The 15,863-nt window shown below is 53.1% G+C and overlaps 2 protein-coding genes and 1 long non-coding RNA gene across 3 annotated transcripts in view; 2 read left to right on the top strand and 1 right to left on the bottom strand.

The window, feature by feature from the left end:
- Nucleotides 1-379: 379 nt before the first annotated feature.
- Nucleotides 380-1,499, top strand: LOC113959018. Its single transcript, XR_003531682.1, has 4 exons — nucleotides 380-445; nucleotides 564-697; nucleotides 964-1,070; nucleotides 1,301-1,499. It is a non-coding gene; the product is annotated as an uncharacterized LOC113959018 (long non-coding RNA).
- Nucleotides 1,500-9,331: 7,832 nt separating this feature from the next.
- TMEM79 (transmembrane protein 79) lies at nucleotides 9,332-12,221 on the bottom strand. Its single transcript, XM_027667805.1, has 4 exons — nucleotides 12,126-12,221; nucleotides 10,487-11,303; nucleotides 10,062-10,275; nucleotides 9,332-9,812 (listed from the first exon to the last, which is right to left on the bottom strand). The coding sequence occupies exons 2-4, from the start codon at nucleotides 11,208-11,210 to the stop codon at nucleotides 9,608-9,610; spliced, it is 1,143 nt and encodes a 380-aa protein (XP_027523606.1). The 5' UTR covers nucleotides 11,211-11,303; nucleotides 12,126-12,221; the 3' UTR covers nucleotides 9,332-9,607.
- Nucleotides 12,222-14,756: 2,535 nt separating this feature from the next.
- Nucleotides 14,757-15,863, top strand: part of SMG5 (SMG5, nonsense mediated mRNA decay factor) — a 30,381-nt gene continuing 29,274 nt past the window's right edge. Inside the window, exon 1 of the mRNA XM_027667749.1 lies at nucleotides 14,757-14,845. Coding sequence (XP_027523550.1) covers nucleotides 14,769-14,845 — 77 coding nt within the window. The 5' untranslated portion in view covers nucleotides 14,757-14,768. The remainder of the gene's footprint in view (nucleotides 14,846-15,863) is intronic.

Below are 15,863 nucleotides of genomic sequence, written 5' to 3'. Positions count from 1 at the left end.
AAGAGGGACTGTCAGCTGGAGCCTGTGCACTCCAGGACCTGATGGGTGAGCTGCTGGAAGCAAGCTCTCCCCAGCACTAGGAGGATGCTCTGAAGCAGATCACTGCAGGAATAAACACTAGAAAGGGGATTGTTTTAGTGACAATATAAACCCACTTTTATTTATGTGCTCTGCCACCTCTTAAGGTCATTTAAAGATACAGGTCTGAGTGGAGGGGGAAAAACTAGCCCTCCCTCCCTTCCTTGTAGCTGTTGAGAAGGGTGCTGTTTGTTCCCCAAACCCTCTGGTGGCTGCTCTGCTGCGATGGCTGAAGAACATGGAAGGCAGTAAAGTGCAAATTCATTGAGCAGGGAATTGTATGCAGAAACAAAAACTTTCAGAAAGAATAGAAAGACTCTGTGAGAACCTACAGGTCATGATGGTGCCTGTACCCAGGCTCTGTAGGGTAAGAAGTCGCTGATTTGTTCTTTGTTATTTTCACTAGTGCTAATTTTTCACCAGTTTTGAAGCCAGTCTGAGCCTGTAGATGCTGAATTAAGGATTATTTATTCTCCTGTTGACAGGCTGTTTACTCCATTGTGATGTCCTTGTTGATATGATAGCATTGAAATTATCTTCCAAATTTGAGAACATTCTGGACAATTCTCCCCCGGAGTTTGCCGTGAGAGCTCTGGACATCAAAAGATGTACCTGTGAGGTAAGCTCTCCCATTGTTAATTCCACAATTTTAACTCTTCCTGCTGAGAAAGAAATGCTTCTTGTTGTCTTCATCTTTAATGGAAAAGGAGGCTTGAGTTTACTTATGTCAGCAACCAAGAGTCCATGACATTTAGTCTCTGTGTGAGTTCTCCTTCCTGTAGGTGATTATCAGATTCCTTTAATTTGTCAAATGAGCTTTTTGCAGAATTAGAACTTGCCCTTGAACGTTATGTCATCTTTGTGGATATCACCTTCCTCCACCAGCTCAGCAGTGAGGACCAGTTGGACCTGATCTGCTGTGTCTTCCTTCACCAACCTGATTTGTAGTAAAAGAGACCGTGAAGGCAAACAGGACATTTTGGAGCCTACCCGTGAGTTTCTCTGAATGCTTTAACTTCACAGAGTAGTTACTTGCGCACTCTGAGGATGCCCATATTATCTTTTGTTAAATTGAAAATCATGAGAGAATTCCCGTAAAAGAACAAGGATCTTCGTGTGTGAGCCCCAACTGCTCTTAATTGCACTGTAGAAGCTGGATTTTTAGGTAGTAAGTAAATTAAAAGCTCAATTATAAAACCTTCATGTTTCCTTTTTTTTCCAGGAATATACTTTCCCTCTGTAACTGCATCCATCCTGCTGGCAGTGGGCAGCTCAATCTTAAGGCTACATCTTTTCAAGTGCAGTGATTTGAAAACTGAAGTTGATGTTTCTCCACTTGATGGGCTTCTCTCTAAATCAGACTAATTAACTCCACTGCAGACTAACAACAAGGAAATGGGCCCTGGAGCTTGGAAGGCATGTGTCAGAATTGCCTTCATGCCACTTCTCTGCTGCTTGTTTTTGTTATGGAGTGTTTGGATTCAGGGTACTTGGATACTTGGGAGGATGAAGAATGAGAACACTTCTGCTCCAGTCCTTGATTCCTGCCCAGGAGTTTCACAGTGACCCTGTGCCTGTCCTCTGTTCCCCACCAAAATCTGGTTTATGGCAGTGGGAAGATGTTTCTGTTATGGAAATCAGCATCACTGGCACTCCCGTTGCTTTGGGACAAAGCCTAATGCAAACTTCAGGTTACCAAGCCAATTTAGGAGTGCTCCTATTATTAATCCCCAGATTAATAACTTCCAATAATAGAGTTGCATTTCTTAATGAAAATCATGTTACCAAGTTGCTGTTGATGGTTCTTGGGAGCCAACCTTGTGTTTTATTTCAAGTTTCACCATCTGCCCAGGAGACAGGAGGACGCTGGAAGTGGAGCAAGAGTATGTGATGGCTGTGGAAGTTTATGACACCAAAGTGTATTTATCTGATGTGAATGTGTGTTTACTTAACAACGAGCAGCTGCCAAAGGGAGTGCCATGGGGAATTGTGCTACAGATTTTAGCACTAATAAGGAAATGAGAGTGAGAAGGGAATTAACCCTTGTTGTGTTATCTCAGTCTATCCTTCACACACAATTCTATTCCCATATAATCCCCAAAAATCTTCTGTGTGACAAACCACTACAGAAATGCAAAATCCTGTGAGTATTTTTGGAAAGTGCATTGGGTTTTCCTTGGAAGGGAACACACTTTTCACTGATTTCTGTCAATTCACAGGACCTGAGAATAACTCACCATAATAAAACACAGCTGGTTTCTGTTCTGCAGGTAAGAGGCAAAGGTGGCAGTAATTTTCTTCACATTTTTTTTTTCTCTAGTCCAGTAGGTCATGTAACAACACTCTTGTTCATACCTATGTGAAAGCAACTGCCCTGTGCTTGAGGTTATGCCGTATTTCATACAAATCATAGACTCACAGACTGCTTTGGATTGGGAGGGACCTTAAAGATCATCCCATTCCAATCCCCTGCCATGGGCAGGGACACTTTCCACTAGGAGAGATTGCTTCAAGCCCTGTCCAACCTGGTCTTGGACACTTCCAGGGATGGAGCAGCCACAGCTTCTCTGGGCAACCTGTGCCAGGGCCTCACCACCCTCACAGGGAAGAATTCCTTCCCAATATCCCATCTAATCCTGCCCTCTGGCAGTGTGAAGCCATTCCCCCTAGTTCTGTCACTCTAGACCCTTGTCCAAAGTCCCTCTCGATTTCTCCTGGAGCCCCTTTCAGCACTGGAAGGGGCTCCAAGGTTTCTCTGGACCTTCTCTTCTCCAGGTGAAGACCCCCAGCTCTCTCCTGTCTCCAGAGCAGAGGGGCTCCAGCCCTCAGAGCAGCTCCGTGGGCTTGTCTGGACTCGCTCCTGCAGCTCCACATCCTTCGTGCTGGGACCCCAAGGATGGAGGCACCACTGCAGGGGGGTCTCAGCAGAGCAGAGGGGCAGAATCCCCCCTCACGTGCTGCCCACACTGTGGGGATGAGCCCGGGACAGTGTTGGCTTTCTGGGCTCCCAGTGCACATTCCTCATCAGTTTTCCCTAGACAATTCCTTCTGCAGTCCCTGCAGCTGTGAGGAGTCCAAGAGCTCTCAGAAATGCAAAAAACCAGACACTTGGATAAAAGTCCATGCTGCACTGGGGGATACAAGAGGGGGTCTCAGCTGCACTGGAGGATGCAAGCAGGGGTCTCCACTGTCCTGGCAGATGAAGGGTCCATGCTGCACTGGGGGTTGTAGGGGATGGGGCCCTAATATCCTGGGAGATGGAGACAGGAGTCTGCACTGCCCTGTAGGACAGAAGCTCCTAGGAGCCTCTGCTGCACAGGGGAATGGAGGCAAGGGGGCTCTGCTGGACTTGGAGGGTCCCCAGGCTACAGAGTGGTGAAGGTGGGGGTCTATGCAGTCTTGGAGAATTGAGGAGGGGGTCTCTGCTGCCCTGGACAATGGAGATGAGGGGTCTCCACTGAACCGAGGATGAAGGTTGCTCTTGGCTGCATGGGATGATGCAGGTGGAGGTCTCCGCTGTCCTGGGAGCCAGGGCTGGGGGGCCTCCAGTGTCTCAAGACAAGTAAGGTGAGGATCTTGGCTGTCCCAAGTGACCCAGGAGGGAATCTCCACTGTCCTGGCAGATCAAGGCAGGAGTCACCACTGTATCTCTATTGGACTTGGCGGTGAAGGTGGGAGGTCTCTGGAGCACTTTCTATTTTCAATAGAAAGTGACTTCTCTGCTGCCCTGGGGGACGGAGATGGGCATCTCTGCTGTTGTGAGAATGGACTGACAGGCACAGCATGGCTGTCATGAGAAGACAACAAAGAGGAAAGTGAAGGACAGCAGTAGGCAGAACAAGGAGACGGCGAAACCCAGGCAGGTGCCTTTCTCCAGCAGATGCAAGGTTACCTCCTCGCTCAGCTGCTCCCTTTTGTGGGCATCCAGCAGTGTGTGGTGGTGCTCCTGCTGTGAGGAGGAGCCGCGGAGCAGGGCAGGACCTGACCCCCACCCCGGCCACAGGGGACAGGCATCCACAGGGTGCCCAGGCAGCCACCTGCTAAATGATGCTGGTGCTGAATTCCTGGCTGAGGCTGTGGACAAAGCTGTTCACCTGTTTGTGCACCTGCCAGTCCATGCCCACCCCATTCACCAGCACAGCAGTGTTTGCTCTTCATCTCGTAGTGGGGGCCCAGTGGAGGCCCAGTGTCCAGGTGCTGCTGCAGGTCACAGCCCTCCTCACTGGCCACCTGTCCTGTCCCCCTGCGGGTAAAGGCAGAGGTTGTTTTGAATCTCTGTGCAGTAGCAAGAGGAGTAATTGTGATCATGCAGAGGTCTTTGCAAGTAGAATAGTATTCATTGGCAACAACTGAGCTGACTTGAATTTTTGACTGAGCGAAACTTGCAATCAACGCTGTCAAACCGAGGTGTATCTGAGAGAAAGAAAGAGTAAAAAGCAGAAGAGGGAAGGGAGGCAAGGAGAGAGGGAGAGAGGGAGTGAGGGAGGCAAAGAGAAAGCAAAAGAAAAAAAGAAAGAAGGAAAAAGGAAAGGAGGAAAAGAGAAAAGCAGAATAGAAAAAAGAGAAAAGAAAAAAGAGAAAAAGAAAAAAGAGAGAGAAAATAAATAAGAAAGGAAGAAAGAAAGCAAAAAAGCAAGACAACAAGAAAAAAAACCAACAAAAGAAAAAAAGGCAATAAAACAAGCAAGGGGAAAAAGAGAAGGAAAAAAACCCCAACCAAACAAACCAAAAAATCCCCAGGCTCTCACCACCCCTGGTTCCAGCGCCGTACCCTACCCGCTGCTGCCACGCTCTGGTGCTGTGCACGCCTTTACCCCGAGCCGAGTCTTAAGGCCTTTGGGTCCCGCCCCCAGGGGCTGGTCTCAGCCCCGGTCAGCCCCTGCACATTTCTCCTTGACTGAGCCTTCTGGAAATGTCTCTGGGGGGTCCTTTTTGCGGCCCCACCAGTGTCCCGGAGCAGCAGCCGCATCCCAGCACGGTCCCCTGATTTGTGTGCCTCTGGATATGCCAGGTGGCAGGTTCTCCCGTGGAACATACAATTGTGAGATCCTGTGACTTACAATAGCAGCAGTGGAATGCTCCTCTGGCAACTGTAGAACAAAAAAAAAAAATGGTGGAACGCTTCCCTGGAACCGACAGAAGCTGAAACTGGGGCTGGGCATGGCCTTCTCCATCATGACATGATGACCATGCTGCTGGTGCTGCCCAGGTGAGCAGCTGTGGGCCCAGGAGCCAGAAGGGTGCTGGGGGGGGTGCCAGTTCCCAGCTGAGCCCTGTGACTGCCCTGTCCCCACAGGGGAGGGGACGATGCTGCTGCTGGAGCTGGGCATGGCCCCAACATCCTGCACAACATGCCCCAGGCTGCAGAGTCACTGTCATGGCTCATCCTCTGGATATGAACAAGGGTCATGCACACTGTGGAATTCATAGCAACCCTGTTCTACATAGGAGTAGCCACCCCTTCTGATGGCCTTTGAGCTGTTCCATCTGCTCTACGGTCAGTGAAGCCCAGCAGGTCAGGCACCTCTGTTTTTCCCTTGTTCACCGCCTGGCCCCAAACCGGGCTGCAGCAGCGGCAGGGCTGTGTGACGTGAGGAGAGTGTTTGGGGCTCTTGGCACCTGATTCTGGAGGAATTGAACCCTGATTCTCTTCCTTGCTCTCCTCTCTTGTCAGTTTACAGAGCCACCATGGATATGAACCTTCCTGATGGGCTGCCTATGTTGTAAATAACAATGGTTAATGGGATGGTACCTAACGGTCAGTGGACCAGTGGAACAGTGGAATGTTGAGAGCTCTGCAATCACCTATGGAACAAGTCAAACCAGCCCAATCCAGTTTGTTCAGGAACCTACTGTGCAGCTTAGATGAAAACAACACTGTATATGGAATATCAGGATGAAAACTCCGAAGTTCAGTGGCTCAATGACCCCCACAGGGGTCCCTAAAGACCCCCCAAGAAGACCCTCTGAGACTGACTGCACAGACTGAAGAGACTTAACAAATTAGATCCATGTATCACCTCAAGCCAATCGTGCATGGCAGGCAGAGTCATCCTCCCCTGCAACCAGCGCTGCACCGATGTGGGGAAGAGCTCGATGCAGCGACCTGGTCCCAAGGCTGAGCTGGGGAAAGTCAGGGAATGATGGCAGAAACCCCGGAGGTGCCCCTGTGCTACAGGACGCTGATGCTGGGGCAAGGTCTCTGGACCAAAACTTCACCTGGTCCTCTAAGTAAAGATGTTGCTTCAGGCTGTTTGTGTGATGGGAGGGTGGGGGGGAGGTGTAGAAAAGCTCCCCTGGGCTGGGCACTATTGGGGGCTCTGAGAGGGTGGGCCCCCCCCAGCCACTGCCACCAGCTTCTCTCTCTCCCCACAACTTGAAGACCACGTCCAAAGGTTGGGTTTTTGCAGGGGCTGTGGTAGGTGACCCCAGGGGGTTCTGTGTGGAGCATTTCCTCATGAGGGGCAGGCACTGATCTCTGCTCTATGTGACCAGAGACAGGACCCGAGAGAACAGCACGGAGCTGTGTCAGGGGAGTTTTAAGGTGGATATAACGAAAAGGTTCTTCCCCAGAGAGTGATCAGGCACTGGGATAGTCTCCCCAGGGAAGTGGTTACAGCACCAAGCCTGACAGAGCTCAAGGAGTTTGGACAACAGTCTCAGGCACTTGGTGGGATTGTTGGGTTGTCCTGTCCAGGGCCAGGAGTTGGACTCCAGGATCCTTGTAGATCCCTTCCAACCTAGGAGGTTCTAAGATTCTACTCTCCAATTTTCTGGCTCAAATCCCACAGTGCAGCTCTTCCACAGAGGGAGCTGGGGTGGAAACTCTTGGCTGCTTCTGTGATGCTCCTATGGAGAACTCACAGGGATTAACTGCAATACCACTGGAGCTCTCCAGGTGACTGCAGGACAAACCACACACACCATGTGCAGCAGGAAGCCACTGCGCTGGGCTGCAGCTGCTGCAGTGCAATTTCCACTGTCAGCTGAAAGGTACTTACGAAGTGAGGGGAGAACCTCCTGTCGAAGTCACGCTGAGCCAGGATTCCTCCTTGCCCGGGAGCACTAGTGAAACCAACCTGGAAAAGGCAGGGAAAAGACAAGCTTTACCACTTTCCTTCTTGGGACAGAGCTGGGCAGGGTGAGAGCTCAGGGACATCACCCCGACCAGGCAGCTGCAAGAGCACTGTCAGGGGTATCTGCAGGGCTCCTCTAAATCGTCCACTTACCACGACCTGTCCTCCCTCCTGTGCCAGGTACGTGATGGTGGCAGAGGTGAAGTTGAAGTAACCAGCTTTGAGAGGCCGCAAAACCACGGTGTGGGACACGTTACTCGCTCTGGGAGCCGGGCGTTAAGGAAAACGGTTGGATTTCATTACAGGAAGAAAACACAGGTGGAAAAGTCAGTGCTGCTGACAGATCCGAATGCTTATGGTCACAGACAGCCCGGCCTCCCCAAGGCTGATCCAGCTGCTCCTCCACATAATCAAACCCAATGTACAAAATTATGGTATCTCATTAATGTTGTAAGAGTCCAATATGACATCATCATCATCAATACTTCTCTTAGTGGTACTGCACTCAGCATGCCTGAGTCTGCCTTTAAAAAATAAAAAATAAAAATTAAACATTAAACAAACAAACAAACAACCCCCAAAAAAACAAAAACCCACAAACCAAAAAACCCAAACCCCTTTAACACTTTCCCATACTTTCCTCTTTCCCTGCTGCCCCGGGCAAAGCTCCTCCAAGCTGCTGACTATGGAAAGCAACCCAGAGGTTCGATCCCTATTGGCCATTGAGGCCACATAACCACAGGTTGGGCCTTTCCCTCCCAGCCCACCCCTCTGCAGGGTTTGCTCAGCCAGGGCAGGCTGGTCCTACTCCCCAAACTGGGACACAGCACCTGTCCTGGGCCCGAGACCCTCAGAGCTTTTTACAAAGAAGAGACTTGAATTTCTCTGCAAAGCACCTTCCTCGTGCAGCACCTGGCTGTCAGATGTTAATGCATCCGACCTACTCCTTCCCCATGATTTCCTTCTTGGCTGCCAGCTGCTGGATCCCTGGGAGTTGGAAGGGAGCAGGTAACTGAGAGGGGAAGACAAAACCTTGTTGTGGAGCAGAGCGATTTGAGGGAGAAAAATGAGACAAGCTGGAAGCTTTTCTGGGCACAGATGGTGTGAAAGGGCAAATGGGGCTGGTTTTGTGCCCTCGGACCCTGTAATTAACACTGAACAACCAGATGGTCCAGAAATTGGAGGAGATCTCGGGACTGGCAGTGCTGAAGAGCCTCTGCACCTGAACTTGTGCCTTGTAGCACTTGTGGTGCTCAGGGGAGTTTTGCCCATGAGCTGCAGGATCAGTGCCCTGGGCTGTGTCCTTGACGAGGTACATTCAGAAGAGTCATGGAATCATGGACTCTCTTGAGTTGGAAGGGACCCACAAGGATCATTTAGTCCAACTTCTGGCCCTGCACAGCCCCAACAATCCCACCATGTGCCTGAGAGCATTGTCCAAACACACCTTGAGCTCTGGCAGCCTTGGGAAGCCTGTTCCAGTGTCTGACCACCCTCTGAGGGAAGAACCTTTTCCTAATATCCAATCTAAACCTCCCCTGACAGAGCTCCAGCCATTCCCTCAGGTCCTCAAGTCCAGTTCTCTGGCTCAGGTGGGCTGTTCCCTTGACACAGCACTGTGGGATGGGAGGAGGGACAGGCCAGACACCTGGCAGAGCTGGGGCTGGAGGGGCTTTCCCTGGATTTGGTGGATTTTTAACTCCTTGGAGTTATGCCTGAGAATCAGAGAACTGAGACCATCAAACGTGCAACTCCCAGGGGTCCCTTCATGTCCACAGAGCAGAGGGCTCAGCACCCATCCTGGAGGGATCGGCCATCCCAAGCCCTGGGCAGTGGCAAGCCTGGTTCCATGTCTCCGTCCCAGCTTCTCCCTGTAACCCTCCCTGGGGAGGGCTCCCTTCCTCCTGCCTGGCCAGCTGGTTCATGAACTGGGTGCCGAATCTCCACCAGGAGGAAGAGGAGGGACAAGAGGGGCAGGACTGACCACACAGGGACACAGCAGTGGGATGCAGGGCTGGAAGAGGGACAATCTGGGGGAAACATGATTTTTTTCCCCTCTTGGAAACATCATTTTGAGGCTGGATGACTGCATCCTGTGGGTGAAGTCCCAAGTCATTCCCTGGGCAATTTAATCCAAATCCCCCCAAACCAGACACAGAGCTGTTTGGTGAAGGGCTTTATTGGACAAAGTCGGCTCCAGCAGGAAGGGAGGCAAATCTCACCCCATTCCCATAGAACAGGGTTGTTGGGTCTTGCTCCAGGCCTTGTTTGCCCTCCTGCAGGAGACTCCTGGTGCGGAGGGTTTCAGCACAGTAAAACCTTGCCACGTCTGGGCAGGGTACAGGGGCCCAGCGGGATCTGCCAGCACCCCTGTGCCATCGGGGCTCTCTGGGCAGGGCAGTGAGGAGGGCTCAAGCCCTCAGGATCTAGGCCCCCCATCTCCCAGGTCTCCCTCACCCCCAGTGCCGGAGCTTGGCTCCGCTCTCCTTGGAGCGGTCCTCGGGCTTTGGTGCTGCCACAGAGAGGAGGTTCTCGGGCTCCAGGACAAACATGCCATAGAGGTTCCAGAGCAGCATGGCCAGGAGCGGCAGGAAGGTCATGCTGAACCCGAAGGCACGGAAGGAGCGGCTGATGGCATAGGACAGCCAGAAAATCAACCTGGAGAGGGCAGAGGGTGCGGGCTCAGTGGGGATGATGCCATGGGGCCGGCACCAGCTTCGCCTGGGGGTTCTGACCAGGGAGGGTTTTCCATGCACGGCCACTGCAGGAAGCAGGGTGCAGATGAAGAACCCTCCCTGGCTGTGGTTGGCCGGGTGAGGCACTGCCAGAGCAGGAGTCGCACCAAGGGATGGCGTTTGCCGGCGCTGACAGAGCCTGGCGGTGCCCCAGGGTGAAGGAGCCACTTACCGGGAGATGGCAAAGAGCCCCGTGAGCAGCGGGATGAGCTTGAGGAGCTCCTGAGGGAGGTAGGTGGCTAGCACGGCCATGTTGAAGAAGTAGAGGATGAAGAGCTGGATGGACTGGGAGACGTAGGTGCGGTGGATCTCCACCTCCCGCTGCAGCTCCCCAAAGGGCTCCAGGGCAGAGGAGCAGAGGCGGGAGATGCCGCTGACGATCATCCCTGGGGGGCAGAGAGAGGGGCTGAGTGGGCACCCAGAGGAGCTTCAGTGGGGCTAAGGAGCACTAGAGAGGGGAGGAAAACTCCACCTGCTGCACCTAGTGGGAGCAGTGGAGCCGCAAAGAGCTTGGCCCCAGCTCTGATCCCCGCAGTCCTAGGGCTCGCGTGGCCCAGAGCGGAGGCGAGAGGCTTGTACCCCAACCCCCTGGCTCACCCAGCACCACGGGGAAGGTGGCGAAGGCGGCGCAGCGCAGTGTGTAGACCAGGCGGGCACTGACAGTGGGCAGCAGTGGAGCGTCGAAGGGCAGGAAGACATAGGCGCCGTAGATGAGGCAGGGGCAGAGGAGCAGGGCCCCCGCCACTGAGGCCACGGCCTTGAGGTTATTGGAGCCACAGTCCCTGGCACACGGGCACTGTGGCACCTCAGCCGGGGGCTTGGCCACACGCCCCTCAAAGCCCAGGGGGTCCTGGTAGCGCGAGGGGCCAAGGGGGAGGAAGACCTGCTTGTGGTGGAGGCTGCTGGGTCTGTTGCTGGGGGGAACGTGGCCCCCCCTGCCTTCCTCCTGGGGCCATGGAGCGGGGTGCTGCTTCTGCTTGCAGGGACTCTGCTCGATGCACTGCAGGTCGATGGGCACAAAGACGTGGGCTGCCATCACGGGCAGCCCAGGGCCTTCCTCATCCTCTTCAGCCTCAGCTGGTGGACAGGTAGGAGCAGCTTCCTCGGGCTCTTCACGGCCCCCCTCGGGACTCGAGCGGCTCTTTGCCTCTGCAGGCTCTGGCTGGCCCTGGGCGCTGTGCTGGCACCGGTCCCATGGCAGAGTGGCATCAGGGTCCTCTAGGTGTTCATCCGGGGCTGGTGGCACCTTGTCCAGGGCCACTTTCCCCAGCTGCAGCAAAGCCACCTCCTCGGGGGGCAGGACAGGGTCTGCGGCAGCCATGAGAGTGGCCAGGTCCGCACTGCTGCAGACTGCTGACACTCTGCTCCACTTGTGTTGAGAGGGGACAAGGTTTCCGTCTCTTCCACTTTCACCCTGCACCAGGAGTAAGGAGACAGACAAAAAACCATTGGAAATGAGAGGTTTGGGGTCACGGGGGCAAACTGGTACCCCTGGAGCCCCCAGCACCCACTTGTCCATGCACTACAAGGAGAGAGCAGCACTCAGTATGCCCACACTCTGGGCCGTGGCAGAGGGATCAGGGACTGTCTGGGTGGGCCAGACGGGCTCTGGGGGTCTGGGTCTGGCTGAGAAGGGCTTCCCCTGCCGGACAAACACCCCGGAGGTTCTGGCTGGGCACAGTCTGGTTACCCTGGAGCAGCTGGGTGATACAACCAGCTCTTCCACTGCTCTGTCTTGTGCCAGTGCCACCCAAGCCCTGGGGGAGAGGTGGCCTGGCTGTGCCTGGGAACCCAGCTAGAGCCGGGATGGGCCAGGTTTGCTGCCTCTTGTAGCCGAGACTGACGTGAGGTGGGTGCAGGCGGCTGCCAGGTGCCCTTCACGGGGTGCAGGAGGCACAGGCAGAGCTCCTGCATTGTTCCCCTTTAGGGGATCCCTCTCTCTTCACTCGTCTCGGGTGCTACCTCCACAATGAAAATCTCTCCCTCTGCCCTCTGTACCCATTCGTCCCTGCATCCCCAGAAGGAGCCACGGGTGTGGGGAAACTGAGGCACGGAGCGGCACGAGGCTCCCTCCGAGATCCACACACGGAAGTGCGGCTATAGAGCAGCTTCCTGGGCCTCCCGCACCTCCAGCGCCCGCATCCCAACTTCCAGCCCCATTCCTAGCCCCAGTCCCAGCCCGAGCCCCGCTCGCGCACCGCCCCACGGCACCACCTCCCCTCGCTGCGGGACTCACTCGGGCAGAGGCGGGGGGCCATGGGGAGCTACGCGGCAGCTCTGCCGGGAGCCGGCGGGAATTCCTGCGCTCTCTCGGCCGCCTCTGAACCTTAAACCTGTCGGACCAGCTCAGGTGGGGCGGGCGGAGGGGCGGGCGGAGGGTCCTCCCGGCCGGGCGAGGCTCTGCGCCCGCCCCTTCCCGGGTGTCCCCCCGGGGCTTCTGAAGTTCAATTAAATAACCGAACTGAAGTAAAATATCTGCTTTGACTTGGGTAATGTGCGTATGGTTTTGATACTCTTATCAGCCTGCATTTTTGGTGGTTTCATCTCTGTGTTTTATGGATGTGGCTTGCTGGTGGGCTGGTCATTTATACCATGAGACAGCTTATAAACTAGCTTTTCATTTTATTGCCTTAAATGAGCTCAGTTTCAAACTCTACAGGTGATCACTAGAAAAATATGTTGCTTTTCTGAGTTTTTAACCACTTTCAAGATGCATACTCAGAAGTAAACATGTATAAGAAGCACAGCTGCACTTTGTAGGCATAATACAATAAAATAAAATCTTTAAGTGTCTTTGAACCAGTGTCCCTGTTTGTTTTACTCTAGTCCATCATGGGACTAATATTCCTTTACAAGAAATAGAATAATATTAGAAGCTGAGTTTAAATGAGAAGCTCTGTTTAGAAAGGAGACATTGTCAGTCCTTGTTTAGGCATTCTTTATTCTGTGAGGGTGGGAGCTGGAAGTTTCTGCAAATCAAGCGCACTAAGGGGTAACACCACATTTCTTCTTCTGGAAAGTAAAATTTACATGACCCCGCCTGTCTAATACATATTTATTTGTGTCACAAAATCTGTGGTTTTTTCAATTAAAAATTATTTTTTATTTGTGTTTGCAGTCTAACACAGTGCTTGAAACACGGAGTTTTCTTTTATTGAGCAGCTTCTCTTGTAGAAGTTACTTTTACAAAAGGCGAGAAGATTTGTCCTGAAGACACTTAATTCAGTTTGAAGACACCCATGGGGGAGCCACGGGCAGGGGTTCCTGCTCCATTCCCCCTGTTCTGATGCCTTAAAATCTATATTGTAGAAGATTTTGGTATAGCTCATCAGTACATTTAGCTTGCTAAGTACCTTTGTGCAGGATTTTTTGAAGAGCTGTTTGGCATTCTTTGTTAAGAATGTCAACAAACAAGGGGCTTTAATGAGGTGAAGAGGTTTTCTATCTAAAATGTACTGAGAAACAGACACAACACCTGATACAAGCAGTCCAAAGCTGCTCAGAAGCCTTGAAATCAGAAGGTGTGATGCTGTGCCAAAGACCAAGGAACAATATGAGGAAGACAAGGATAAGGGGACCACTGACTCCAATTCGGGAGGTGTGTCTGAGGCGGGACAGGGACGGTCCGATGAGAGGGGTGGGTTTGGGGATGGGTGTAACCGACAAGGTAACGGCCAAATATTGTCATTAGAAACTGAATATTGTAATTAGATGGTAGTGTAGAGTTGTAACACCAATGTATTCGGTATGCAACCTTTGTGAAATATTCCTGTGATACCTTAAATACATATTATATAGATTTGGGTATAGCCCTTAGCAGTTTTAGTACCACTTTAGCTAAGTACCTTTGTGTTGAATTTCTAAAAATATTGTTTAACCTTCTTGTCAAGGATTCCAACAGATAAAGGCTTTTAGAACATCTTGCCTGTAGAAGATGTGCTTAGGAAAAAAGCTATAACAGCTTGATATAATGGAGTCAAAGAGAGAGTTCTGAGACCTCAGAAGCCTTGAAGTTGTTCCAAGAAGGACAGAGATGATGACAAAGAGTGAGATCAGGATGAAGGAGTGGTCCTTTGCGACCTCCGACTCACATTCAAGAGATGTGTAGAGGGTGGTACTGAGGGAGGGACAGTTTCAGAAGTGGGTCTAACAGATGAGGTAATGTCCAAATATTGTAATTAGACAACAGTATAACATTGCATAAAGTTGTAACACATATGTAGTTCGGTGTGTATACTTTGGAAATGATTCCTATGCGCCCAGTGTAAATCAACGAGTGCTTTTTGCTTTCTAAAACTCAAAAAGAGTCTTAGAGAGGGGGTTTTTTTTGGCTTTTAGGCATCATCTCTGCATCCGGGCATGCCATAATAAAAGAGTGCTTTTTGCTTTCTAAAACTCAAAAATTCAGTCTAAAGAGAATTGTTTTCTGGCTTTTTGGCATCACCTACGCATGGGGCGTGCCGTAATAAGATTTTTGACTTTTCTAACACTCAAAAAGAGCCTTAGAAAGTTGGGGGGTTTTTTGGCTTTTAGGCCTTTTAGGGATTCCCCCGCTGCCGCCGCTGCCGCCATGTTTTGCCAGCACTAAGTGCTGGCAAAGCGGCGGCCGCGTGTGGGTGCGTAAGTCCCGCGAGATGACGCCGCGTCGCCGCCATGTTTGCCAGCACTAAGTGCTGGCGCGGGCGCGAGCGTCAGCTCTCGCGAGGGTCGGTCGCCCCCGCCCTGCCCGCCTGCCCGGCGCGGCGGGAAGTCTCGCGAGAGCGGCGCGGGGGGCAGGGGGCAGCCATGGCGGCCGAGCGGGGCCGGGGGCGGCGGCGGCGGCGGCGCGGGCGGTGCTGAGGGGGCCTCAGGGCCGGGCCGAGGGGCCGCCGCGGGCGCCATGAGCCAGGGCGGCGGGGCCGCCGGCGAGAGCGGCGAGCCGGAGGCCAAGGTGCTGCACACCAAGCGGCTGTACCGGTGAGGAGAGGGGCGCGGGGGATCCAGGGGAGGCTGCGGAGGGTCAGCGCGGAGTGGGGCGGGGAGCACTGGGGGAACAGGGAAGGGTCTGGGGAGGGGAACCCGGGGGGGAAGAACGGAGCTGGGCAGGGTCAGGCGGCGTCTGGGAAGGGGACTGGGGCGGGGGGATTTAGGGAGGATGGAAGGGAAGAAGGTGGGAGTTGTCAGGGAAGGGTTCGGGGGGGCTGGAGAAGGAGACTGCGGAATGGAGGGAACAGCAGGGATTAATGAGGCGGGGAGAGGAATCCAGAGGAGACCTGGGGAAACGGGGCAAGGGGGATCGGAGGCACGTTCGGGAAAGACGGGGGAAGGAGGTAGCGGGATTTAGAGAAAGATTGAAGTGAAGAACTTGGGCGGGGAATCCAGGGAAAGTGTGCAGTGCAAAGGGAAAGGAGAAGGGGAAGGTTTAGGGAAGACTGGGGAGCATGGAAGGGGAATAAGGAGGTTGTGTGGGATCCAGAGCAACAAATGGAGGGGAACAGTGGTGAAAAGGGGCCTGGGGGCTCCAGGGGAGATGGGTCAAACCAAGGGGCGATGGGGGATTCAGGCAAAGTGGGAGAATGGAGAGACGAGGAAGGAGGAAGGTGGGAGAGTAAGAAGGGGGTCATGGGAAAGAGGATGGGTCACACATGGGGGATGGATAAAGGAGTTCTGTGGGATTCAGGGAGGTGGGGTGGGAGATGGTGGGGGCTAAGGGGAGAGGAGGTGTTGGGATACAGTGGAACGAGGGTGAGATGTGTGGTCATCCAGGGAGACGGGGGCTGGAGATGGTGTCCCTGGTTTTGGCAGTAGGCAGGGATTATGTGGTAACTGCTGGAGAAGAGGGTAGGATGAGGAGGAGCCTGGGCCAGAGCACTTTGGTGCTGTCTGGAGGGCAAGACTGCTCCAGCTGCAGATCTTCCCAATAAAACACTCCCTGGGACTCTGCTCCTGTATCCCCACACTGTGCATTGGAAATGGCATCAGAGGACAAGACTGA

Source organism: Corapipo altera, unplaced genomic scaffold (genome assembly GCF_003945725.1).
Source record: "Corapipo altera isolate COAL_440 unplaced genomic scaffold, ASM394572v1 106, whole genome shotgun sequence".
In the NCBI taxonomy this organism is placed as follows: domain Eukaryota; kingdom Metazoa; phylum Chordata; class Aves; order Passeriformes; family Pipridae; genus Corapipo; species Corapipo altera.
The sequence above is the reverse complement of the archived record's forward strand: the minus strand, read 5'-3'. Positions and strand labels throughout refer to the sequence as shown.